The sequence below is a fragment of the Cricetulus griseus genome, chromosome 7 (genome assembly GCF_003668045.3).
Source record: "Cricetulus griseus strain 17A/GY chromosome 7, alternate assembly CriGri-PICRH-1.0, whole genome shotgun sequence".
Lineage (NCBI taxonomy): Eukaryota > Metazoa > Chordata > Mammalia > Rodentia > Cricetidae > Cricetulus > Cricetulus griseus.
This window is the reverse complement of record NC_048600.1, coordinates 86209807-86236542: the sequence shown is the minus strand read 5'-3', so window position 1 is coordinate 86236542 and position 26736 is coordinate 86209807. Positions and strand designations below refer to the sequence as shown.

The 26736-nt window shown below is 50.3% G+C and overlaps 1 protein-coding gene across 2 annotated transcripts; it reads left to right on the top strand.

The window, feature by feature from the left end:
- Positions 1–993: 993 nt before the first annotated feature.
- On the top strand, positions 994–20294 carry Smtnl2 (smoothelin like 2). 2 transcript variants are annotated; one of them, XM_027426827.2, is made up of 8 exons: positions 994–1383; positions 8654–8741; positions 9404–9637; positions 9799–9874; positions 10755–10934; positions 11855–11972; positions 12230–12381; positions 20168–20294. In XM_027426827.2, the coding sequence occupies exons 1-8, from the start codon at positions 994–996 to the stop codon at positions 20292–20294; spliced, it is 1365 nt and encodes a 454-aa protein (XP_027282628.1). The 2 variants fall into 2 exon arrangements, with proteins under 2 accessions (XP_027282628.1, XP_035303234.1); XM_035447343.1 differs by lacking the exon at positions 9404–9637.
- Positions 20295–26736: the final 6442 nt, after the last annotated feature.

Genomic DNA, 26736 nt, shown 5'->3' with positions numbered 1-26736 from the left:
TAACCTGCTCCCAGTTTATCCTCAGCCTGTAAAGATGAGAGGGCATTTCACCATCTGCCTCCCCCTCCCTGAAATCTCAGAACTGGTGAAAGAAATTCCAGGCGAAAGTCTCATAGGTGAGGGGCTGAAGTGATGGCTCTGCAGTTAAGAACACTGTTGCTGTTGCAGAGAACCCCCTGAGCTCGACTCCCAAGACACACATGGCCGCAAACAACTGTTGGGAACTCCAGTTCCAGAGGATTCTGACACTTTCTAGCGATTTCTGTGGGCACCAGGCACGCACGCTGTGTAAATACAAACAGGTAAAACACTTATACACATAAAATAAAATAAATATTAAAAAAAAACAGACCTCTCACAGATATTTGCTAACCTGATGGTACCGGGTGGCGATTGGAGATGTATACAAAGGTGAGTCCGAGAGGTTATTCGGGGAGTGTGTGTGTGTGTACAGCTGCTTCGGTTACCTGAACAGGGAGAAAGGTACCAACCAAAACAGAATCCATGTCCTGCAGGTGAGAATCTAGAGGGAAGGCTTAACTCTCTTGGTTGGGTTCTTAGAGTAACGTCCATTTGAGGACCTTCTTCCGGTGGGTCTCAGTTCTTTCCCCCGGTCGTACACCACTCCTCTTGGGGCAAGGGAGTATAGTATTCCTTACTCCTCCAGGGATCCGCATCCGTGCAAAAGAGAGAGGGTAAGCTCTCCATCGGTGCCTCCAGGGCCAGCCATCCCTTATCAGCTGGGGGGCGGGGGGGGGGAAGAGTCCCTTAGGGGCGGGATGTCCGGGAGCGGGCTGTCCCGCCCCCTCGGCCCCGCCTCCCCACGCGGCACCCAGTCCCGGGACTCTCGGGGTCTGCCCCGCCCTGCTCCCGCCCCTCTGGCCGCCCCTCAGGCGCAGCCAGCCGCGGCCCTCCAGTCGCCGCTAGGAGCTTCAGATCGTTCGTCGTTCCTCGCGTCCTACCTGCTGTCGGATCGGTGCGCGCCTCTTGGCCATGGAGCCGACCCCCGACGCCGAGGAGGCGCACTCGGTGCGCGAGGCGCTGGGCCGCTACGAGGCGGCGCTGGAGGGTGCGGTGCGTGCGCTGCACGAGGACATGCAGGGGCTGCAGCGCGGCGTGGAGCGGCGCGTGGCCGAGGCTCTGCGCCTGGCCGGCCCCTTGGCTCGCACCGTGGCCGAGCTGCAGCGGGACAACCAGCGGCTGCAGGCGCAGCTCGAACGCTTGACGCGCCAGGTGGAGGCGCTGGGCTTGGCGACTGGTGTGTCCCCTGCACCGGGCACGCCCAGTCCCCCTCCGGCGGCCACAGTTACAGAGCGCGCGCCCCGCCTGGGCACCGCACGCTTCTCCAGCCACGCCACCTTCTCGTTGTCCGGTCGCAGCCAGGTGAGCTCCCGGGGCGCAGCGCGCCGGGTGTGAGCGTAGCGGGAGAGCGTGCCTGGGGGAGTGGGATTGGGTTGGTAAGTGCCGCCTCTCAGCTACGAGTGCGTGCGCCAGCGAGCGTCCTCTGGTCTGAGAGCTATGCCTCCACCTGCCGCTAGGACATGGTAACAGGGGTTACACCAGCACTCCAGAACTGGAAAGAACAGGAGAAACATTGTTTTAGTTGGCCCTCTGCACCTGTCTTGCACCGCTTCTTTCTTTGGAGCCAGGTGGTGTTTGCCTTGAGATCTCTGCCCTCACCCCTCTGTCCCAAGACTTTAAGAAATTGGACGCCAAGGTTCGGTCTTTGATGGTTCACTGTCGCCTGAGCCTGGAATGGTCAGCACCCCTTTACCTGCCCCCTACACCGGTTCTATTCACGCGTCCGGTGTTGCTGCTTCACTGAGGCCTGACCGCTTGGGTTGTAGATTAACCTCGATTGAGTTGCCGGTGTGTGTGGGTATGCATGTGGGTGCAGTCTGGTCCAGGCTGTTCAGCAACTGTGTTTGGGAATTCACATTGCAGGGGGCAGATCCTTTACTGGGAACGGGGGGGTGTGGTGGGGGGGGAGACTGGCCTTTAGCTGTGTCTAGGTTTCTGGGGTCAGTGACTGGGCAGAGGCCGGTGTGGACCAGTCTTACTACCTTGGGCATGGCCTCCTGGAGTGACAGAGCCTGGTTAGAATGTTTCCATGGTGTGTGCAGTGGCCCTTAGGTGGGATTTTCCATCTTGACCCGGTATGTGCTCTGGGGGTGGATTTCCAGGGCCTTGGTGTGAGTATCCTGTACCTGCTCCCAGCCTCAGTGCATTCTCTCAGGCCCTCAGATCTGTTGTGGGTCGCAGGAGGAGGGGATCAGATAAGTCCTTGCCCCTGGAGGTCTCAGCCTGGGTGGAGATGGCCCCAGACCGAGCAGTGGCAATAGTGTGAGCAGAGAGATGCCCTGATCTAGACTCTGGTCCTTTTGCAGTGGGTATTTAAGGAGGGCTTGGTGATGGAGGCTCTGGTCTTGCTCTCCTGCTGCAAATGGGGCACTGTGCATGCTGCTTCAGAGTGGCCAAAAGTGCTCACAAGCTGGAGTGGAGCCTTCGGGTATATAAGGGAGGTATGGGTTGTGAAAGCCCTTGATGATAGGCAGAGGAGATAGACTTCCTGGAGGCAGAACTGGTGTCCCAGTGTTCCATATGAAGTGTCTAGAAACATGGAAACATTTAAATCTGTCCTATGAATATGAGTCACATGTCCCTGGTATAAAACTGCTACCATGAGTTCACATGTGCTTACTATACTGTGCCATCATTTGCTTCGGAAGTTTTAACACCCATTTGTAACTTACAAAGACAGCTGTTCAAGCTGTTAAGAAACATAATCTGAGTTCTGTATGAGTGTGTGTGCAAGAACACTTGTGTGTGTTTCTCCAGCTATGACTTATTTCTCCCCTCCTGAGACAGGGTTTCCCTGTGGATTTGGAGGCTGTCCTGGAACTAGCTCTTGTAGACCAGGCTGGTCTCAAACTCACAGAGATCTGCCTGCCTCACCTCCCAAGTGTTGGAACTAAAGGTGTACACCACCACCACCCAGCTCAGCTATGACTTTTTTAAAAAATGGGGATTTGCCATTATTCATCAAGTAGGGGAGCAGGGAGCTGGGTGGGGTCCTCTGGACCTGGTTCCTCCCTCAGGGATGGATGGTGGGTTAGAGGGTGAATGGAGATGAGTCTGTGACTTTTCCCCAGAAGATGTGAACAACATCTATTCACTCCAGAGAGCACCCGAGACTGGCGGTGAACAAGTTAGTTTATTGAGGTTATTTACAGGAGCATGGGTGACTCAAAGGCAGCTATGACATCAAAAACCCACGCTAGCTTGGGTGATGACTCCCAAAAGTTGCTTCCACGGAGGTTCCCAGCAGCTTGCAGGCAGCTCCACCAGAGAGTCCTCTCTCCATCAGCTGTTTACTGTTCATATAATAACCTCAGGAAACTTCCTTAGCTTCCAAGCCTCCTATGTTCAGAGAGGAGGTTTATGAGCCCCTTCCCTCTAAGAGGGAATGTCTCAATTCTGGGGAATTAGCCCCTATAGGCAACTTAACTGTGATGGTCCAAGCGGAAAGGATGGGTCTGAGTTGGGGCTGTGCTGTGTGGGTGAACTGTCTGGGGCAGGAGTTCCAGAGTAGGAGTCAGCAGGCAAGTGCTTATTGGACATGAAACAGAGGCAGAGACTTGTGCTGGAGAGACTTATGGAAGAAGCTGAGGTCTGCAGGGATGCTCCAGCCTGCTGGGACTGAGGACAAAGGCCCAGGAGTTGCAGAGCAGTCTGAGGACCTGAGAAAGGCCCTGGGGCGGTGAGCAGAAAGTATAGCTGTGCATTGTGGGTGGAGGATGACCGTAGAGGCTGCACAGACCTTGGTCACCAGCTCTTTGGGGCTGAGGCTACTTCCCTTTGTCTGATCCCCAGATGTACTATGGCTGTCCATCCTTACAGGAGCACCCACACAGGCTCTGAGCTAGTTGGTGGTAGAGAGTACAGCTTGGTCATAAACAAGGATGATAGACAGAGTCCCAGATGGGTGTTTGTGAGTCCCAGATGGGTGTCTGAAGGAGGGCTGTGTGGTTTCTCAGATTCCGTGTCTGTGTCAAGGGGCCTTGGTGTGAGGGTCTCATCCTGTAACTACAAGCCAGTGGTGGCTGCCCCTCTTGGTTAGTGACCAGACCTTGTGGAGGCAGATATTCTACCATCCCTCTTATAGGAGCAATGGGGGCATGTGATTAATAGACTGTGAGGCCGTTAAGGAAGCCTTGGAAGAGGGAGAGGACTGGGCAGTCTGTTGAAATGACTAGGGAGGACTCTGCAGGAGGTTTGAGAGACAAGCACTTTGCTTAGAGAAGACAGGAGGGACTTTGAAACATTTGCTGTCACGGGGCCTCAGTTCCCCAATGTTTAAACCAAGGTGTGAGTTGGGCAGTGATGGCGTACACCTTTAGTACCCGCTCTCAGGAGGCAGAGGCAGGTGGATCTCTGTGAGTTCAAGGCCAGTCTGGTCTATAACGTGAGATCCAGGATTTCCAGGGCTGTTACACAGAGATACCCTGTCTCAAAAACAAAAACAAAACAGAATAAACAAAGAGTACATGCTGCTCTTTCAAAGGACCTGATTTCCGTTTCCAGTACCCATACCAGGCAGCTCACAATTGCCTGTAATTCTAGCTCCAGGGGGATCCAATGGCTCTGTCCTTTGCAGGCACTGGCACCTCCTCCTTCCCTTACATATAATTAAAAGTAAAATAATAAACTGAGGGGAATTGGCCCAGCCTATTGGCCCAGTGCAGTGAACAGGCTAGTGGATCTGGTTAACAAAACTCTCTGAAGAACCATTGCTGTTGTCCATCCCAGAGGAGGGAACCAGGAGACTGGGGTGGATAGCTGCAGCCTGAGGTCAGACCTAGGCCCCAGGAGGCTGCCAGTGAATTGTTCCCTAGAGATGTCATCCTCAGCTAAGCTGGAGCCTCTGGGTCCCCATGGTCAAAGCAATACAGTCCCTCGGTAATAACTGCCAAGAGCCGGGTGTCAGAGGCCCCATGGTGAGAGAAAGCAGACTCACCTTATCTGCCCGCCTTTCCCAGAGCCAGTGTGATAAGGGGCTTAATGCTTTGGGGAGAAGTTTGGATTGAGTCCTCAAAAGCTGTGGTGTGAGTGGAGATGGGCTGGGGCAGCAGCTTTAGCCATCCGAGACAGGGGTTCTGCCCTATGTGGGTTGGGCTGAGCCCACATGTGAGCTCCTGTGTCCCTGTGGATTAGTCTTGCAATGCTATTGCTTCCCTCGAAAAAAATGTCAAAACTTTCCAACAAGAGGGGTCCCATCTCTAAGTCTCTGAAGCCACATTTTCCTCATCCCCTGCCTCCCCCGCTGAATTCCCAGGCCTGGGCTCCCTTACCGGGCACCTCCCCTTCACTAAAACAGAACTGAGACTGTGGGAGTAGGAGGCCAGCTCAACAGGACCCATCCCCAGCCCTGGGGCTCTAGTGTGATTTCTGCCTCGGTGTAAGCACACAGAGGGTTCTCCCAGCTATGTCTGGGTCAGGCTGCCTCAAACAGTGGAAGGCAGTGGCTACCCACTGAACAGATTAGCAGCCTCAGAGTAGGCAAGGGCTTAGGAGAAGAGCTTGCTCCAGCGCAGCTGGGCTCAGTCCTTTCCTTTCAGGGCTCTGCCATCTGTGAAAGTCCCACTGGGTGTTCATCTCAGGCTTTATGCCTTTTTCTTCCTGCCATCTGGCTGGGATGCATCCAGTGAGGCTCATCCCCTGGGATATAACACTTGTCATAAGTTATCCTCTGCAAGGCCAGAATGCTTTGTGGACCGAGCCCTGGATGGCGGGAAGGGACCCCTGGTCTCAGATGTTAATTTGATCATTGCCCTCAGCCATTGTGTAAGTTTGAGAGCCTCTTTCTACTACACCAGGCTGAGTTCCCTCTGTGTGGTGATGGATTAGAGAGGTTGTATTAGAATAGCTCCTCGGTCTGAAGCATAGCAGAGCCCTTTCCCCAGGCCAGAAGTGGTTGCAGTTTGGGACTAGAGGAGTCAGAAGTAGGGGAACCTGGGTGTCCTGGTTCAGCCCTATACTTCACCCTCCTCTTTGTAGAGACCCTTTAGCAGGAATCTGGCCAATACTGAGATGTAGGAGCTACTTCTGTTCAATCCCCTGGGGTACCATGGGGGTTGGGGACCTGTAATGTGCAGGGACAGGTGTGTATAGGTGGGGGGGGTTGTAGATACTTTCATTCCTGGGAAAATGATTTCACCACCAGTCTGTCCTTTGAGGCCCCTCTCTAGACCTGTGGAACCTGTTGGACAAGAGTGGGGTGGGTCGGGGTGGGGGATACAGAGACCCCAGAGCTGTTGCTTGGTTGGCCTTGGTGACTGGAGGCTGGGCTTCCAGCTGGAATGGCTGGTTCTCTTCCCACTGCTGACTTAGCACCAGGCTTCTAGAGGCGCCCTTCTCCACAAGTTCTGGAGTGCAAGAGATGCCAAATTCTGTGATCCTGAGGGTGGGCTTGCCTCTCCCATCTTAGGTCAGAGATTGAGGGGTCTCCTCCTGTCCAAAACCCGGGGCTCTGGGTTCTGCCCTCTGTTGCCTTCCCAAGACCTCACCCTACAGATGGTTGCCTCACTTTCCCAGAGTCTGGCAGTGTGACTCTCAGCCTGTCTCTTTCCCTGCCCTCCATACCTCTGATTCAGTTTCTACCATCACCAGTGACCTCTCCTTGGCTAAACACAATGAACACATTTTCTCAGCTTGACTTTCTTTTCCTTGACCTCAGGCTCCCTTTGGACGGCTTCCTTCCCTGGCTCTCTCAACCTCCTGCTGCGTTTCTTCCCACCTCTTGGCTGTGCTCTCTTCTGGCAGGCAGGTTCTCTGCTCCCGGAGATGCAGGTGCTTATCTGCAAGGCTCCCGGGAGCTGGTGGAGGCCATCGTCGTTTCCTTATCATCCATCCTTCCTTTGTTTTACACTTGGTCTCAGATATGCTACCTGATGTCCCAGGTGCTCCTTATGCCATCTTGCCCAGAATAGAAATCCTGGCCCACCCCTCCCGGTATTCCTCAGTAGACCTTCTTGTCAAGCAGGCCCGAAGCTTGAGCTTGGAAGAAGTTTGCTGTCTTTCCTCCCTTCACATCTGCTCACTCTGCCAGCCAGTTTCCTTTTTCTCCAAAGCACAGAGCACATTGCCCTTGGCCTTCTCACACCTTTGCCCCCCAGCTCTCCTTCAGGGACCATGATGTTGACTTGTTATCTGTCTTTTTTATTGCTGCCTTTGCTGGCTTCTGAAGTATGCTCCTAAATCACACTGCAGGCTCCTTATTTAAGTCCAACGGCCCCAGACAAGTAGCTTGAGCTACACTATTATGTGGGGTCACAATACTGGGGTCTTTTTGCTTCTTTGCTTCTGTTGCCACCAGTCATTCTCTTGGGGATAGCTTCTGTCATTGGGTACCTAGCTCACTGAGGACTCACTTTGGGTACATTGCTTCAGAGAACCCTCCTGGCCCCTGGGAGACAGACTGCCTTGGGTATTCCATGCTGACTCAGTACCGTCTGTCTGTGTACCTGCTCGCCCAGTTCCCCACTTGGATGGGTGGGCACCTCCAACACTGGCTTTAGGAGGACCTGATTTATCTGGAGTCAGGGACAAACTGTTGTCTGGGACACTTGTGGATCAGAGAAATAGCCTGGAAGGATCGGAGAGGCATAGCCAACCAACCACTCAAGCTACCCAGTATGGGATTTTAGCAGAACTCCAGGTTAGGGACAGCTTCTGTCCCCCTTTGCTAGGATGATCTCGCTATCCTCAGCTCCATAGACACTCTAAACCTGTCACACCTTTTCTGGGAAGAGGTGGGGGCATTCTCCTCTGACTACACATTCTGGCTGTCTCCCCACCCCCAATAACTTCCATAGGCAGTGGGTACCCTCTCTGAACCCTGAGGGTAGCATCTGTAAAATGGATCTGATGTTTGTTAGATATCCAAGTGCCACTTACATAGATAGCCTGTCCCTGCTCTTGATCTGTGAACCAGAGGAGATGGGCTAGGGCCCATGTAGCTCAGCCAAGATCCCAGGATTTCCCCTGACACTCCCCTCTTGGTGTTTGTTTCTATGTCCCAGCCCTGATGTAGCCCTGTGAGGCTGGATGGTGTGTAGAGGCAACCAGATCTGCACACACCGTATCTCTGGGGAACTCTTGCGTTGCTGTGTCTGGTAGAAAAGCCTCGGGGTTACTTGGCTCCTTGTCCATCTTTGGCCCCAAAGGCCTTGCACCTCACCATATCTGCTTCTTCTATGTGGACAGTCCTAACTGTGGCAGGCAGAGGTCTGGTGTGTGTGTGTGTGTATGTGTGTGTGTGTGTGTGTGTCTGTCTGTCTGTCTGTCTGTCTGTCTGTCTGTCTGTCTGTCTAACACACTGCTTCTGAACAACCTTTATCCTCAGCCTTCTTGGGCTCTGAGACCAGCCTCTCAGGTTTTTGGAGTTCCTGGAGCTAGGTGGGTTCATCATTTTTCTCTGAACCATTGCTCACCATTGTACCTCCCGGGGAATCCTTTCTTCCCCAAATGAGGGAGGTTTTCACTACCAGAGCCAGAAGGGATTTGGGAAGTGCCTTTAGGGTGGGCAATTGATGGGGTTTTGGGGTGGGAAGCTGGCTCCCACTGACAGGTGGTGGTGTTGGTGACTCCACAGAGCCTGGAACATGATGAAGTCGGTGATCTTGAGGTGAGACGAACTTCGAACTCATGCACCATGGAGAATGGACACCAGCTGGGTGCAGGTAGGAGCCTATGGCAGAAGGGAGGTGGCTGGGTAGGTTTGAGGTTCAGGGCCTCAGCCAGGTGTATGTGCCAGCCATCTCTTGCCTGTGGGAACAAGTGCTTGAGACTGAACCCCACCAGGCAGAGAGACTGCAGGGGAAAACTTTTAAAATAAAGAGAGCTAGGCATGGTGGTACACACCAGCACTTGGAGGCTGAGGCAGATGGATCTCTGTGAGTTTGAACCTGCCTGGTCCACATAACGAGTTCCAGGGCAGGCAGGACCTCATAGTAAGAACCTATCTCAACCAAACAAAGCAAAACAAAACAAAATAAATAAAATGCACAAAGAAATGGGAATTCAAGGGAGTGAGCTTCCCTATTTCTGGAAGAAAGCAAGTAGAGGCTGAGAAATCACCCATTCATGGATGTGGGTGGACTGACAGGCAATTTAGGGTTTACCGCGCTGGCATCTGGGGAATTTGAGGAGAATCAGGTCTGGATGGTGCAGTAAGACTTAGGTGGCAATGGAGGTAAAGGAGGCTGGAGTGTCAGGGAGGCTTCCTGAAGGAGCTGGGAGGAAGGCTCAGGGAGCCTAGAGCCCTCCTTGCCTGAATGTGGGGGAATTTGAGACTTATGTGGTTGCCATAGCTGACTGATCCTGATTGATCATTGGGTTACAGGTTCAGCCAATGGAGCGTCTGAGGTTCAAACCTCCCCGGATCCCCCTAGGCCACGCCCTGAGAGCCTCTCCTTGCGGCAGCCCCACCAGCCGGTCACAGCTGTCACCCGAGTGTCTGAGAAATTCTCTGGGGAGACCTCAGCTTCAGCTCTATCACCCACATCTGCTGCCATTCTGGGGGGCTTTAGCCCAAGCCCTAGTGAGGCCATCAGCCCCTGGACTCCTAGTCCCACTGGTATGACAAGATGGCGGTATGGGGCCAACCCCACCTTAGGGTGGATGAGAGAGGACAGGGACTGGGTGGGGGTTGGCAGGAGACTCAGGACACCCAGGTGAGACCCAACCCATGTCTGCCACCACATTCCCCCTTGTTTCTTTCTTTCCTTGGTCCTGTAGAGAAAAATTCCTCTTTCATGCGGTCTTTGTCTGGCTCTGGGTATGGAGCAGTGACAGCAGGCAAGCACAAGGACAGGTGAGTCTGTGGCTCTCCAGGCTGCTCTGCTGTGCCTGGGACTGAGCTGCAAGGGTCTCTCTCTGGGATGACTGTCTAGGGACTCTGCAGAACTAGAGCAGTGTGCTGGCAGACAGGGTTGGAGCTGAGGAGGGAGGAGACTGAGGTTAGTATGTAGATGCTTGGTTACAGCATGGTCTGCTTCTCTCACCTTCAAAGCAAGGCCATTAAAAAGTTGCAGGTGTGTGTGTGTGAGGGGGGGGGGGAGTCTCAGCCTCTCTGGGAGGAAGTTGGGCTGGATGACATTTGACTTTCTGTTCTCCATTCTGGCTGGGGGACCTCTGAGTGAGGTACTTTCTGCCATAGGAAGAGCAGGTGCCTAGAGAGGCCCAGGGTTAGGTGGATAGCAGGGCCTTACCTTGGGGTGAGCCTAACTTCAGTTGACTGACTGGATATGAGAAAGGAGGCAGGGTAGCAAGATGGCAATTTTTTTTTTTAAAATAATAAAAGGAGATTGTTCCAGGGGGAGAACAAAGAGGGTCCTATCTAGATGTGGTGGAGGAGGGGCCTGGGTCTGGCAATGGGTATACCCCTTACCCTCCCCAGTCATTGACATCTACCAAGGGGTGGTTGTTGTGCCCTGAGAGGGGCCCACTCTGCCTCCCCAGTTAGGCTCACTTGCCAGGTACACCAGCAGCTGCTGCAGCTCAGTTCAGAAAACCTGCAAAACCAGTTGGGACTTGAGCAGGTGGGACCTGCTCCCCCACTGCCCCTCCAAGGTCTAGGGGTTTGTCTACCCCACTGCCTTATGCACTCTCAGTATGTATGTTCCATCTGGGGCCCAGGGGAGAGCCTAGTGAAGACCAGTTCTGTGTTTCTGACTTCATGATTTTCTCCTCAGCCCTCCATTGGTGACCCCACCACAGTCACCCCCATCCTCGCAGCCTCCAGCTATGACTCAAGCCCCTCGCCAGGGAGAGCGTCGAAGGGAATTGGTGAGGTCGCAGACGCTGCCTCGTACCTCAGGGGCACAGGCTCGGAAGGCGTTGTTTGAGAAGTGGGAGCAGGATACAGCAAGCAAGTATGGATATTATATTCGCCTCCAAACTAGCTTGATGGGCTCCCAGAGCAGGCCCAGCCACAGTCATGGTCATGCAGGCATGGTGGAGCAAGGCTAGCTGGGCCCTGGCTATTTCCCACTGGGGTGTTCAGAAGATCAGATCTGTCATGCAGAGTTCAAGGTCAGGGCTGTTTCATAGGCCTGACTGAGGTTGAGGGGTTCCTTTTCTAGGGAGAAGAGGGCTGTGGGGCTTGGGACCAGGCCAGGCTAGTGAGAGATACTCCCCTCCATTTGCAGGTACCCCAGTCTTCTGCTCCTCCAGTGTTCCTAGGCCAACCTTGTACTTAAATTGTTGCTTCTTCATTTTCTGGGCATGACAGGGGAGGTCTAGCTGTGGGGCTGGTTTTGCTTGAGGATTGAAGAAATGACTCGGTGGACTCAAGGGCTCACCACTCACTCCTTATTAGAGATGAGGTCCTTAGACTACAGCCTCTAATGCAGATTTATTTAGTGTTCTAGATAGTGCACGGCATTGATGCCTTCAGAGTACATGTGGCTGCTCGTGCTTCTGTGATGATGCTCAACTCTAGGGAAAGAAAGAATCAGGTCCAGGAAGTGCCACTGCCCCAGCAACCTGCCCTTGGATGCTACCGAAGCCAAGAAGGAAGGCAGGGTGGAAGGGATTGGAAAGGGTGTTCAGGAAGAGGATGAGAGGTCCATGCCATTCACATGCTCTGTCTTAGGGTTACCCAGTGATCCCTGTTTCACGTGGGACTGTTCACGGGGGTCCTAGAATGCTGGGTGTGGTTAGGAGGCTGCATGGCTGGTGTGTGGCACTGTGCTGTGGACTCAGCTTGTAGCATGTGGGTTGAGTACTGACCAGAAAGTATAGGAATGTTCTCTCCATTGGCTCCCACAGCAGGCTTGCCCTCTCTCCACAGGGGCAAAGGTGAGACCAGGGCCAAATTAAAGAGGTCGCAGAGTTTCGGTGTGGCCAGTGCCAGCAGCATCAAGCAGATCCTGCTAGAGTGGTGCCGAAGCAAGACTGTGGGCTACCAGGTGAGTGGGCCAAGGCAAGCCAGGCTGGCGAGGGTTGGGAGCCAGGGAGCTCATGCCTTCTGAGTGGTACCCAAGCCACCCACAACATGTGCATAGAAATTCTGCCTGAGCAGACTGGTGCTGTGTACCTCAAGGGGTGAGGTCCAGCAGCAATGGTTTGTTGCTCAGTGAGTTAGGCCTGGAAAAATCTGCTCAGAGAGGTGAATTGGGTGCCAGGGGTGGGGGTTCCTGCTGACCTCCACTTTCTCTGCTTGCAGCATGTGGACCTGCAGAACTTCTCCTCTAGCTGGAGTGATGGAATGGCCTTCTGTGCCCTGGTGCACTCATTCTTCCCTGATGCCTTTGACTATAATGCCCTGAGCCCCACACAGCGGCAGAAGAACTTTGAACTGGCCTTTACCATGGCTGAGTAAGTATGGCAGGTCCCACTGGCTGTTGGTCCCAGCCCAGACCCTGAGCACAGCTTCTGCCCTGGGTAAAGTCAGTGCACACAGGACAGTACTTTAAAGTAAGCTGAGGGACCGTGAGGCCATCCAGTCTGTCTGTCTTTCTCTTATATGAATGGGAAGACTGAGGCTGGTGAAGGATGTGCCCAGGGTCACATTTTACTTAGTGCTGAAGCTGTTCCTGCCTGCTTGCTGGGTGTTTAGCCTCTGCTCTACTGTTTGGGAAACCAGCCACAGACAGAGCCTGGGGGGCAGTGGGGTAGAAGCACTGTCGTCAGGGTCTCAGCAGAAAGCTGGGATTGCCTAGTATATTTTAAAAGTAGATTGTGTTTCCTGAAATACTGTCATAGGACGGACTGTGAAATTACCTCTGGCCTAAAGCTTGTTCTTTGTTGTTGTAACAGAACATTAGAGGCTAGGTGACTCATAAAGAGGTTTATTTTGGTACCTGGTTCTGTAGGCTGGACGTTGAGGATCATGGTGCTGGGGTCTGCTTGGCTTCTGATGAGGGTTGCATGCTGCTTCAATTCATGATGGAAAGCGGAAAGCCAGGTGTCACCTCTGCCAGAGAGGAGGGGACAAAGGGCACATGGCACTTTATAACAACCTCTTCTTGAGATAACTAACCAGCTCTGTGAGAACCACATTAATCCCTGCATAAGGGTGGATTCCTGATGATCTAAATCACTCCTAAGGGCCCACTGCCTTTCAACACCATCATAGCAGGGATCAGGCCTCGACGTGTTTGGGTGGGGGCAAGCCACATTCAAACCAGGACACTTGTCTTGTATGTCCCACTCATAGGGAGAGGATCGGGGGGAGGGAGTGCAGTTCTGGGATCAGGATGTGCCTGGAAAACCCGTTTGGGATCTGGTTTATGGCTAAGAGCAACCCTCAGATGTTGAGAGTTGTCAGGACCCTGTGGGATACAGGTGTGTATTCCAGCTGGGTAGGGCGTGTATTCCAGGTGAGCAGGGTGTGTATTACTTTTTTTTTATTGCTATGACAAAATATCTGATAAAAGCATCCAAGGAAAGAAGTGTTTTTGTTTTGTTTTGTTTTTGTTTTTTTAAAGAAGGTTTTAAAGGAACTTCTTTTTTAAAATTTTTATTTATTAAGTGGCTCACAGTTTGAGGGAAGCAAGGCAACCAGGAGTATGAGGCAGCTGATAACATTGTATCCACAGGCAGGAAGCAGAGAGAGAGAGCTGGTGCATTTTCTCCTTTTTACTTGATACTGGGACCCCAACCTATGAGGCTGAGCCACCCTCTTTCAGGATGGGTTTTCCCTTCTCATTTATACCTCTGTGGAAACACTCTCACAGACACACTCAAAGGGGTGTGCTGCCGTGGGGATTCTAAATCCAGTCAAGTTAACAGCAGGGAAGAACAGTCCCCGGGGTGTTTCTTATAAAGACTCTGAGGGTGTGGGCAGGAACACGAGACAGGGACAGGTGTGGCGGGGCAGCACCTTCTCAAAAGCCACACTACCCCTCAACACCGTTTGGGCGAACACAAGCCATATGCAAACTCTGGCACCAGCCTTTTATGTATTACTCCTAGGGGTAAATTGGGGAAGAGTGCTACAAGCCTTGGGCCTGTTGGTGCTGAGGCTACCTGAGACAATCTAAGCTGTGGACATGAGGATGCATCCAGCTCAGTATGACCTGGCTGGGAGGAGCCTGCCCAGATAAACCTCTGACCTCATTGCCCCTCCTGTCTTTGCCCCAGGGCCTCTTGTTGGTTAACCCCAGTCAGAGGGCAAGAGGGTCAGGACAGTGTCACAGACTGCTGAGGCAGAGAGGAAAGGAAGGGCAGCTCCAAAGTTACTATTCATTATGCCTTTGTGCTGCATGTTGCAGCCTCTGAGGGACCATGTTTGTCCTGCCTGACTGAGCTTTCAGGTCCCCCATCTTTACTTGTCCTCAAGTGATGGGGTTGAAGGAGGCCCCACCCCAGGTTTTTCTTGCTATCTTCATCCTATTTCCAGCCCAAGCACCCAGTCCTGGTTCTTCACACTAGGACCTGAGCCTGGTTAGGGAAGGAGAAAGTGGAGACAAGAGGTCTCATAACCCATGTTTGGTATTGGAAGCCTGCTTGGAGCCACAGCCGCTGTCCCTCTCTAGGGTAGAAGTGCTCACTCACTATACGGGCAGAATGGGAGCTCTGGCTTGGAGATCCTCAACCTGAGGCTTAGGGAAAGGGGTCCATGCTTGTTGTGTTGATTTGAATTCTAGGTCCCTTTGGGGTCAGGGGAACGCCTTGTGTACTTTCAAAGCCTTCCCTTTCTTGGCTGCTTGGGATTAGCTGTCATCCTAATAGCAGAAACAGCTTGGACGAGTGTGTTATGCAACTGGATCCAGACGATGGTGGACTCAAGCCAAGTGTCGCGGCATGATGTCGGGAGGGGTTGGTTCATAGGAAGAGGCCCAGCTGCCTGAAACTCAGGAATGGCGGCTGTCAAACATCAGACTAGAATGTGTGGGATCAGGGCTCCCACTTTGGTACCCCAAAACTTACCCCAGTCAGAGAGTCCAGGCTTGGCTTACAGAATTCTTGAAGCCTAGAAGTCTAAGCAATGTCAGCTTAAGCCCTGGTCACCTATAGCCCAGGATCCAACTGGCCTGTAGTTGGGAGAGGGATGGGCATTGTGGTGGTGGCCCTGTGCCCCTGGTTCTAAGGAGCACAGCTTCCCTAGGCAGTTAAGGCAGAATGCCTCCAGGAAGTGCTTTCCCAGCAGGAGGTTTTCGAGCCTAGAGTCTCCAGACTCCACACAGATGTTTCTTCTATTCTCAACCTGGGGGGAGGGTAGTGGCTGGGCCAAGCTTTGGCTCCCTTCTCTCCCCAAGCAAACAGCAGGATAGGACCTTGGCCCTGCTTCCCTGTGGCCTGAGTCTGCTCCCAGTTGGGGAAGAGATTCAGGGTATGATGGGGCCTCTAGGTGAGTTCTGTTTTTTGTTGTTGTTGTTATTGACTATAAAGAGTAGGGAGGGCCATCAGAGTCTGTGTGGGGAGCTTACTCAGAGCCCGGGCCGGTACCTCCCCTTATGAGTCATCTGTGAGATTATCTCTCAGGTACAAGGGAGAGAGGGCTGTGGAGGTGGGCTCTCTCCCCAGGGCCTGCTGGGAAGGCAGCTGCTTGGATCCCTGGTTTTTGGACAATAAATAACTGGCTAGAATAGCTTCATGGGACACCTGCCTGAGGATATTGGAGCCAATGTCAGCATCTTAGGTTAGCCAGCAACATCTGGGTGGATACATGGTACCTTTGAAAGTCATCAAGAGCCGCTAGTACAGAGGGTGGCCCAAAAAAACTGTTTTGGGAGCAGACAGCCTGAGCTGAGAGGAGCCTGGTGTCCAACCACGGCATGACCTTTAGAAGAGAAAGGACCTCATCATGTTTTCAAAGGATTCATCCAGGAAAGGAATGCTTCCAGATCCTTCCATGAGCAAGTATCTTCAGGGCACAAAATGCACCAGGAACCCTGGGAGTAAATGTGTATGCTGCCCCTCCCCGCCGTAATTTCTGGGCCCAGAGGTTCCTGTGTCCTCCTAATCTGTGTGAGTGATGCCTTGCTGACAGCAAAAGCGTCCCTTGCCTGACAGGTGTTTAGGGCCTGGAACAAGGGCAGAGTAGTTCCTTTTATGGAAGGGGCAAAGTAGGGCGGGTGCTTGACCCTTCTGCACCTTTCCTTCCCACCCTGCCCATAGCACAGGAAGCCGAAGGATCTCGAAGCCCAAGGCGTCCCACTTGCCCTGTGCGGAATGCGCCTGCTCTCCAGTTACACCCAGCAGAAGGGGCTTGAGCGCTATTTGTAGTGCCCATGTGTCTCTGTCTAAAACAAGATAGGAGGCAGCAGTCCCACCCCTGGTCTGCATTTAGGACAGTCTTAAAAATTACCCCCAGCCCCTCCTCCATGGCCCGAGGTAGCTGAAGATACAATAAAGAGTAAAAGAAACCCTTCAAAGTGCATATTAATAAGCCAGTGTCATCCTTGCTTCAGGCTGTGGGGATGATTTGAAATCATCCTTGCTTTGTGGACTTCTCCATGTAGTTTGGATTATTTAAAAGAAGCCTGGATCATTTTAACAAATCACTCTCTCTCTTTCTTTTTTTTAAATGTAAAGGCCAGTTGGGGCCTCTCTAATATTTTGAGTCTTGCATCTTTTGATAAAAGTCAGAGGTGACCATCACTATCTTGAGTTCTGTCTCCTGAGAGACAGATGGATGGACACACAATCAAGTGTCCCTGTGCTTTCCTATTTGGCAGTTCAGGGAGTATTGTTGCCATTGTAGCTGGCACCACAGTATCTCTGAAGGACCATGTTCTATCAGCAGGGACAAATTGGGGTGAAAGCAGAGTGTCTCTAAGGGTGTTGGACCTGGCAGCTGGAGAATTTGGGACTCCTCAGAGAAGGAAGTGAGTGAAGGGCAGAGGTGGTCCAGGAAAGAGTCCCGAGAGATGGTGTTGCATGCTGAGATTCTCTTAGAAAGTGCACCCACCCTCATCTGTTCAACTTAGAAACAACAGTGGAATGGCGTGGGGACTGGTCCTCTGCCTGCCTGCAGGAAAGACCAGCATTTTGTCAGTGACTTCCCATCAGGGCAGTAGAGGGTGACACCAGGGTGAGGCCTCCCCTTCTATCTTTGTGGCTACCCTTATTTGGAAGACTTGCTTCCTGGGCAGGGCATGGGGGTGTTGGTTGGAGCGTGTTCGAAGCCCAAGAAGGAAGGAGGGGTTTGCTTGGTGTATTTTGCACAGGTCAGGAACATCTGGAACAAACAAGCAACTCTGAATAATCCCGAAGTGGGCTAGAGAGGAGTCAGAAGGCACTGAGTTTCCTCCATGCCCTGTGAGGGACAATGACACAGGTGCAGAGGTGAAGTCCTTCCAACATGTGAAGGACTTTTTAGTGGTAGGGGAAAGTTAGCCGAGAACAGTCTTTGGGAGTAAGAGGTAAAATGTACAAGGAAGCAAAGGAACATCCGTGCCTTAAGGGGCAAGTTCTGGTGGCTAAAGCTTGCTTCCTGCAGTAGGGGTCAGTCCAGTCCTGGGGGAGGGGGAACACATGGAGGGAGAACCTTTGTGGGGACAAGGCAGTGTGTGAGTTCTCCTCCAAAGCAGAGGTCCTGGGATTCTAGGGCTGTCTTCACTTAACATGAGAGATCATCAAAGTGATCACCACAGTGGCCACTGAAGCTATCACTGACAGTGATGACCCTATGGATGCATGCAGGGATGACCTGAATGCCCCTGCGAGTTTCTGCGCAGCAGACCTGAGAGAGAGAGTGTAGGAAGCTGGGGTTCTCCCTGCAACATGGGGGTGGAGCACCAGATGACAAGTGATAGCGGCTATGAAAGGTGAACTCAGGTCTCCAGCCTTTGAAGAACCCAAGAATTTCAATTCTTGGCCACAGAGCACCCTTGCATGCCTACCTCTCTGACACCAAGCCCAGCCTTTGTCTGTTTTTGGGAGAAAGGGTGCCAAACTCACTTGTCACCTCCATGTAACCTCTGGGTTCCCATACAAGCCACTCTCTGCAGCCCTAGGGGAAGGTGAGAGGCGGGAATGGGATCCGGGACAGATGTCTCCATTTCGCCTTGACATTTGGTCTCTGGCCAGCTTTCCAGAGCAGAGCCCAGTGGTGCTAATGTTACAGTCTTTGTCTGGGGGTCATGCAGCTCAGGGAGCTGTCCTGTAAAAGAATTGCATGAATTGTATTGAGCTGGCTGCAAGTTCTGGGCTGGGTCTGAGGATCCCCGGCTTGCCTGCTGGGGTCTCCCATCTGGCTGGGCTCTGGGGAGCAAGGTGCATAAAGACAATATGAAATCATAGCTTCCCAACAAGCCTGCTGGGAGTCGGGCGAAGCAGAGGTGCATTCTGACCAACTGCCCAGGAAATGGACACTGACAGGTGGAAGGTTTGTCAGCGTTGGCATCTGAGCTAGCAGTTTATAGTTCACATCCAGGCCTCTTTCTCCCATTATCTGCTCCACAGAGAGGAGAGAGAGAGGAGGAGGGGATGCATATGAATGTATGGTTGTGTGTGCCCACGTGTGTGCATGCAGATGCCAGAGGTAGATAATGGTGTCTTCCTCTATTACTTTCTGCCTTAGTGACTTGAGACAGGGTCTCTCACTGAACTGCCAGCTCACTGTTTCAGCTAGGCTGGTTAGACAATGAACTCCTGGGATCTGCCTGTCTTTGCTCAGATGGGGTGTTGGGGATTTGAACTCAGGGCTTCATGCTTTCATAGAAAACTGTTAGCCACTGAGCCATCTCCCCAGGAACTATTCTTAATGGGTTTACATTTTTTAGTACTGATACGTTTTTTCTTTAATATATGTATTTTAGATTTATTTTTATTTATGTGCATGTATGTGTCTTTGTGTGTGCCTGCTCATATGTATGCAAGTGCCCAAAGACGAGGGCATCAGGTATCTTTAGTGTTTTTAGTATTTTTGATATAAGGTGTGTTGACACCTTGAATGCACAGTCTGTGGTTACAGAGGGTCAATAGCATTATGTGTTTGCTGAATCATGGTTAAAATCACCTTCCTCACTCTGGGTTGTGTGTGTGTGTGTGCGCGCGTGCGCGCGCGCGCATGTGTGCGTGTGTGCACGCATGTGTGTAGGCCAAAGGACAACTCTGTTATCATTCCTCAGGTGCCTGGAGCTCATCACGCAGGCTAGGCTGGCTGGCCAGGGAGCCCCAGGGATTTGCTTGTCTCTAACCTCCTCTCCCATCCCCCCTTCCAGTGTTGGGATTACAAGTGTGCACCACCATGCCTGGTCTTTTCTTTAAATGTGGGTTTTGGGGATTTCAGCAGGTCCTTGTGTTTGCAAGACAAGCACTGAAAGAGCTATCTCTCCAGCCCTGAGAGTCATGTGCGTTTTTTTTTTTTTTTTTTTTTTAAGACAGGGTCTCATTGTGTAACTCTGGATGGTCTAGAACTCACTATGTAGACCAGGCTGGTCTCATTCTTAGAAGAGATCCATCTGTGTCAGCCTTCCAAGTGCTAGGATTAAAGTTGTGGGCCACAATGCCTGGCTGGATCAAGGTTTTTGGTTTTTTTTAATTTTTTAAAATTATGTATAGATGTGTTTGTGTGTATGTCTGCATGTGGTTATGTGCCCATGAGTGCAGGTGCCCCAGGAGACCAGAAGCAGTCAGATACCCTGGAGTTACAGATGGTTGAGTCATTTGATGTGGGCACTGGGAATTGAGCTAAGGTTCTCTGGAAGAGCAGTAAATTTTCTTAACCTCTGAGCCATTTCTCTATTCCGGGGTCCCTGGGTCATTTTTTTTTTTTTTTGACTATTTCAGAGCTAGGCATGAAGGCACATGATCATGATCCCATCGTTTAGGAGGTTGAGACAGGAGGATCAGAGTTTTGGTCTAGGCTGGGCTACACAGCAAATTCCCATCTCAAAAAACCAAAACTAACTAAATTTTGCTTTGCTTTTACATTTGCTTTCACAGTTCTTGCCAATTTGCCCTGTGATACATGGGTAAGATCCTTCCTTCTATATGAACTGCTTAGGGGGTTTGTGGATATGGGCTTCTGGGAAATGAGGCGTGAACTCAGCAGCTCCCAAAGCTCTCTTGGAGTACTCATACTCTCTTTTGGTGTGCCCTTGAACCTCTCAGGCTCTTGGCAAATTCAGTTTGGGGACAGTGACAACTGCCCTGTTGTTGGGCTGGTTGTTCACTGGGACCGTGGTCTGATGCGTCTTCTATGTTTCAGGAATCTGGCCAACTGTGAGCGTCTCATTGAAGTGGAGGATATGATGGTGATGGGCCGCAAGCCGGACCCTATGTGTGTCTTCACCTACGTGCAGTCACTCTACAACCACCTGCGTCGCTTTGAGTGAAGCTGGAAGCCTGGAGAGGCCAGGAAGAAGACTGTGGGGTCATTCACTTCCCCCAGGCAGCATGACACCCCAGGGCTTCTGTGGTGTGAGCTGCTATTTGTTCTATGGCATGTGACCACTGCCTCTCACGCTCAGTTACTGATTAAAAGTATTGATGAGGCTAAGCTGAGCCCCACAGCCTCTCACAGCCAAGGGCTCGAAGGAAAAGGAAAAACTCTATAGAGTCAGAGAAATTGGTGCTAAGTGATGATCTTCCTACAGGGAATGTTAGTATTTTTCCCTTTGATGAATTTAATACATTGGCTTGACAGGGTTTCACTGATTATCAAGTTTTCTTCTTTTTTAATCAAAATACCCAGAGTTTTTTTTTTATTTCCTCCACTATTTTGGGTCCCCTTTCCCCCTCCGTCTGGGCCGTTGCTAGGAAACAGACTCAAGTTGTTGGGGAAGAACAGTTAATCACGCCCAGGTCTTGGGTAGCAGATGGCCTTCATGTCACCTCTCCTCTGTGGGGAAGTGACAAGGTTCCTGCCTAGGTCCAGAGGGGCTTCAGGGATTCCCAGGAGACCCCACAAGTGTTCTGTTAAGAGTAGGTTACCTGGGCAGTACCAGGGAGGAAATGTTAGATTCATCGCACTCACTGAGTTCCCATTTGCTCGAGGTATTTATAAGAAGAATTTCATATGTATCACCAGCCTGTTTGTACATAAAAGATGTGTCAACCTTCTCTTGGGTTTGTTATTTCTGTTGGGGAGATGGGAGGAGGGTTGGGCAATAAGAGACTGTATAGATTTAAACAAAGATCTACTGAAATCATACCTTAATTGTTTATGTGTTTAAAACCACTTACCTGGGAGGCTGAAAAATGACATTTTCTGTCTACCAATGTGCTTGTCCCTCAGCCATCTCTATGTTGTTGAAGGATTGTGAACAGAAAATTTACCCCCTGCAGATCTGTCCCTTAGATGTTGGCAAATAAAAAGTGGCCCAGGGTTGATGATGATTCTGAGTGATGGTTGTTTTTTTGTGTGTTTCTTTTGTTTTATTCTTACAATGTAAGGGGCTGGGGGCTGGGGCTGGAGGGTGGGAACCATAGGTCCTTGACAATGCAGGAAAGCTCTCACCACTGAGCCCCACCTCTTACACCTGGGGTGGTCCCTTTCATGGAAGCCCATCAAGGAGTGCTGGTTTCATTTCACAGATGTGTGGCAGTGGAATTTGAATAGAAAAACCATTAGATTCCATAACACTGCAGCCCTTAGCTTATTCTTCCCCAAGAGTGAAGAATCATTTTATACTTGAGTTGGATTTTAGCCACAAACTTTAAAACCTTCCTTGAAGGACCTAATACTGTTCCCTCATTTCTGCAACCCCCTCTAAGTGTCAGTATGCTTTTGTGGGGTCACCCCTGTGTTCCAGGTGTTGGGTATTTAGGACAGAATGTCCTCAGGACCCCTGGGGCTCTATGGCAGAACTTGTGGATGACTTGAATAGTATTTTCAGTGCATCTATTTGCTCAGGCTGCAGCCTTGGTCCATCCTTTGGGTTTTCCCACAGTGGGAACCATTCCCTTCCTGGCTCTCAGCATTTGTAGGCTTGGAGAGCCCTATTCTTAGCAGAGACACATTCTGGGGCATAGAGTTTCAAACTTAAAGCCAATGAGGGCACACTAGGGCTCTATAAACAGCATGCCTATATGTTGCTGAGTACTCACACATGGCAAACCAAGCGCTCCTGAGTGGCAGACATGGCCTTGTACCTTTGCACATAAAATAACAGCAGGTCTTATTGGGACTGCTTCTCAGGAATGGTGTCCCTATACCCCACCTTCAGAATATTACAGACTAGATATATTTAGGCTTGGTTCCATGATGATCTTCTTTACAGTTTGTGTGTAAAGGATTATAAAATAATGTTTTGGGTCTGGTATGGTGGTGCACACTTGTAATCCCAACACTCAGGAGATAGAGAAAGGGGATTCTGAGTTTCAGTCCAGCTTGTGCTACATATTAAGACCGTGTCTCAGAGAAGCAGTGGGTATTTTTTGTTGTTTTTCAAGACAGGGTTTCTCTGAGTAGTTCTGGCTGTGCTGGAACTTGCTTTGTAAACCAGATGGGCCTAGGACTCACAGAGATCCTCCTGTCTCTGCCTCCCAAGTGCTGGGATTGAAGGGTGTGTCAACACCGCCTTCTCCCTGGAGAGGGAGATTTTAAAGTTGATTACATCAAAGACAAAGCATGAAGCTTCAAGGCATGGAGGGAAATGGAAAAAATCCTCTCAACCTTAAGACATTCTGAGATTTCTGTCTTTTAAAACTGTTTATGTCGTGTGTTGAGTATATTCCTCCCTTCCTCTTTTTACCCCCACCCCTTTCCATCGATTCCCTAGGCAGCTTCACTTCTACCTTCATTTAGTATGTACACACATGGTTTTATGTGACTAAGTAAAATCCAGTAACCACACTCGAGAGAAAACATGACACTTGAGACAGGCATCTTCAATTCTCTATTTGTGGAGACTGATGCCTGGTTGCCTTTTCCTGTGGTGACACAGGGCTTTGCATCCTTTTTCCTTTCCTGAATGATTTCCTGGAGCTGTTCACTAGAGTCATCTGTTTGTTTTTTTTTTTTTTCTTCAGATAGAGCCCTCACCTGGATTTTGTTAAAGCTTATTAAATCTGATCAAATAGTCTTATGTGTTTCCCTGGCGGGACCATTTCTCCAAAGCCAAGATGGGGTTTCAGTTTTCTGTCAGCTGCTAGTGTTTTTCCATTGCAAGTGGGAGCCTATAAGCGCTTTCTGGATATGATATAGCATGCTCTGGTCAGAGGAGACCACGTAGGCCAGGTGTGTGGGGAACAGTTTGTTAAAGCCAACGAGTTTCGCAAATGTGTTCGATGATGAAAAGTTCTCGGCTTTCCCATTGGTGTGGTCAGACTCTGTAACTTCTGTAACCGGAGGAGACCAGTGTGAGAGAACATTTTATTTCTGCCATGATGATCTGTTGATGTGTCTGCAATCAGCTTGATAGAAAGGTGAAAGTGTTGACTTGGTCGGTCTGTTCAGGATGGTGCATCTACTGATGGTGTAGAGCCCACTGTAGTTTGGGTTTCTCCAGTTGGTGACAATCTGTTTTTGTCCTGGTGACATCACACTCATTTGGGCTGCACCTTGATTCCCACTTTCCCCTTCCCAGCTGTACTCTCATATCTTTGAGGTCAATATCTGCCTGGATGTGTCCGATATGGTCATTTCTGATCTTTCTTGCTTTTAATGTTAGGTTTGGACTTGCCTTTGGAGCCTTTGATCGCTTATCTCTTGCTGTTTGGACACCAAATGGCCCTTGTCCTTCTTTGAAAGAGCATGCTAAAAATCCTAAGGCTCACCTTCTCCCTGGAAAGCTCCAGTTGGGGAAGAGCATCTGGGAAGATGGAATCTAAGGGTGCTCCGATCTGTGTTCCCCAGGGCATCTGAGGGGAGGTCCAAGCAGATAGAGTGGGGACTAGGGGGGCCAGTGCTGTGGTCCACAGCACCAGAGACAAGTCAGACATCACTGCCTTGGTGTCCATGCTGGAATCTTGGAGATTCCTTGTCACCTGAGTATCTTGGTCCTGCTGCCAAGGCTGTTCATATTCTCTCTTCCCTCCTCTAAGGCAACCTAGCTTTGTACTACCACATAGGTAGAGGTAAAATCTAGTTCTCACAAACCCCATAGTTTTGTACATTTCTCTCTCTCTGATTCATCTTTTTTAAAAATCGTATCTATGTGTGTTTTGGGAGAGTGGTCAGAGGACGACCATGGGAGTTCTCTTCTTCCAGTGTGGGTCCCAGGAATCAAACTCAGGCTTGCAGCAAGCATCTCTATCCACTGAGCTGTCTTGCTGCCCCCTCCCCAGGCTTGTGCTTCTCTTAGGTCAAGGGTTTATAACTCATTCTTCATGTGAACTTTGGGGAGTTTGTTAATGCCTAAATTGAATATTTTATCTCCTCCTCTCCACCATCGTACCTAAATCCTGGCTTCCTCCAGGGGTCATCATTTCAGCCAGTGGCAGCAACATTACTGCCTGGGTGTCCATGATGGGACCTTGCAGGTTCCTTGTCACCTGGGCATCTTGGTCCTGCTCCCAAGACAGTTTGCCTCTATGCACTGTGCACTGTGTTTGCCTCTGTGCACTGTGACATGGGCTTCTGAAGTCCTGAAGCATCCAAGCCAACTGCATTTTTCAAGACTTCATTGTGACATTTGTGATTTACAGAACTGTTGAATCATGTCGCAAACATCTCTGTCTTATAGTTCACATTCTGCTGATTTGTGTTCTGTTTCTCAATATACAGCTGTCTTGTCAGCTTTTACTGAGCTATTTGGAAGTAAAATACAGACATCATGAAATTCACCTCTGGGTGTGTTGGCAAAGATACTCAGTGTTGTCTGGGATGGAGATACAGCTCAACGATACAATGCTTGCCTTGCAAGTACAAGGCCCTGGCTTTAATCCCTAGCAACACACACACACAACACACACACACTCACACACACACACACACACACACACACACACACACACACCTCATGCAAGCAGTGTATCCTTGTATTTAAGAAACTGAACATCTGTTCTTTTTTTTAAAACCAAGGTTTTTTTATAAACAGTTTAATTTCTAGTTATGTGTATATGTATGTGGGACTATGCATATGTCTATAGTGCCTCTGGAGGCTGGAAGAGGATGTCGGATCCCTTGATTGTAAGCCACCTGATGTGGGTGCTGGTATCTGAACTCAGGTCCTCTGATGGAATAGCCCCAAACATCCTTTAAATTTTTAAATATAAAAAAATTAAAAATCTTTAAATTAAAAAAAACCTGTATGTTATGTATATGGGTGTTTTTTTGTTTGTTTGCTTGCTTGTTTTGTGTGTGTGTTTACCTCATGCATGTATTGTCCAGGGAGGGCAGAAGAGGGTATTGCCCCCCCTGGGACTGGAGTTACAGATGCTATCAGCCACCACATGGATGCTGGGGATAGGACCTGGGTTCCCTGTAGGAGAAACCAGTGCTCTTAACCACTGAGCTATCTCTTCAGCCCCAACACTGTCTTTTAATGTGCCAACTGCTCCAGTTATTCCTACATGTAACTATGGCTGTTAGAATGTCTAGGATCCAAGCGGAGTGTACACAATGCACTGGTTGTGATAACTCTTTATTTTCTTTTAATCTGGATTAGATCCTTTCTTACCATGTAATTCTGGCTGGTTTTGAACTCAGAGTTGGACTCTTTGTTGTTGTTTTTGTTTTTCAAGACAGGGTTTTTTTCGTAGCTTTGGAGCCTGTCCTGGAACTCACTCTGTAGACCAGGCTGGCCTTGAACTCACAGAGATCCCCCTGCCTCTGCTTCCTGAGTGCTGGAACTAAAGGTGTGCACCCCCAATGCCCGGCCAGAGTTGGACTCTTGTAGAACTCTAGCCTGGTGCCCTGTAGATCATCCCACACTGTATTTGTCTGTTTCCTCCAGAATACATGGATTTGGGTGACCATGTTGGACACCAATACTGCCCAGACCCTGGGTATTTCTGTAGTAGCACATGAGGCACAGACAGGGTGGATTTGCCTGCTGTTGCCTGGTCACTTGAGTGTGCTCAGCCTTGCTTCAATGTACCCTTTCTCCTGTGATTAGAACCCTGACCCTGTGAGGCTTGAGACCTTGTGCCTTTTTCTCCAATAACCTTTCAACCAGTACCATCAGTTTTTATTGTTTGCCTGAGTCTAGAGTTATATTGGGGGTTGAAAATTATGATTTAAAAGCTGGGTGTGGTCGTGTAAGTCTTTAGTTCCAACAGAGGCAGACAGATCTCTGTGAGTTCAAAGCCAGTCTGATCCACAAAGCTAGTTCCAGGACACCCAGGCTGTTGCACAGAGAAACCCTGTCTTCAAAAACAAAACAAACAAAAGCTAGCTAGCTAGCTAGCTAGAATTATTTAAAAATTCTATATTTTTTCTAGTGGATTATTTTTATTTATTATTGTGTGGGTGTTTGTGTGTGTCATGACATGCATGTGGAGGTCAGAGGTCAACTATGTAGAGTTGGTTCTCTCCTGTCTTTAGATGGGTTCTGACCTTGGTCAGATCATCAGGCCTTTGCATAGAAAGGGGTTTTCTTTACAAGAGAGCTATTTTGCTGGCCCTGTGGACTTATTTTTTATTTTGTATTGTAATATCCTATTGTCAATTCTTCTTGATGCTAAAACATGTCTAAAGTTGGTCCAGTGAGAAAAGACAGATCTTGTGCTTTTTGCCATGTCCTCTTGACTCTATGAGCCCTTCTAAGATGCTCTGGGCTGGCCCTTTCCTCGCCCCTCCCTGGAACCAGCCATTTTATCAAGTAGCCCTAGCGTCCTTTGCTGGGGAATTAAGACCCAAAGACCTAGGTGTACTCATTTCCACTTCGATTC

What these genes read in the sequence shown, in the direction of transcription:
- Smtnl2 (XM_027426827.2), top strand. Translation starts at nt 994, where the DNA reads ATGGAGCCGACCCCCGACGCCGAGGAGGCGCACTCGGTGCGCGAGGCG. An exon ending in TGGACACCAGCTGGGTGCAG is followed by an intron (nt 8,742 to 9,403) that starts GTAGGAGCCTAT and finishes ATTGGGTTACAG; the next exon opens with GTTCAGCCAATGGAGCGTCT. An exon ending in GAGCAGGATACAGCAAGCAA is followed by an intron (nt 10,935 to 11,854) that starts GTATGGATATTA and finishes CTCTCTCCACAG; the next exon opens with GGGCAAAGGTGAGACCAGGG.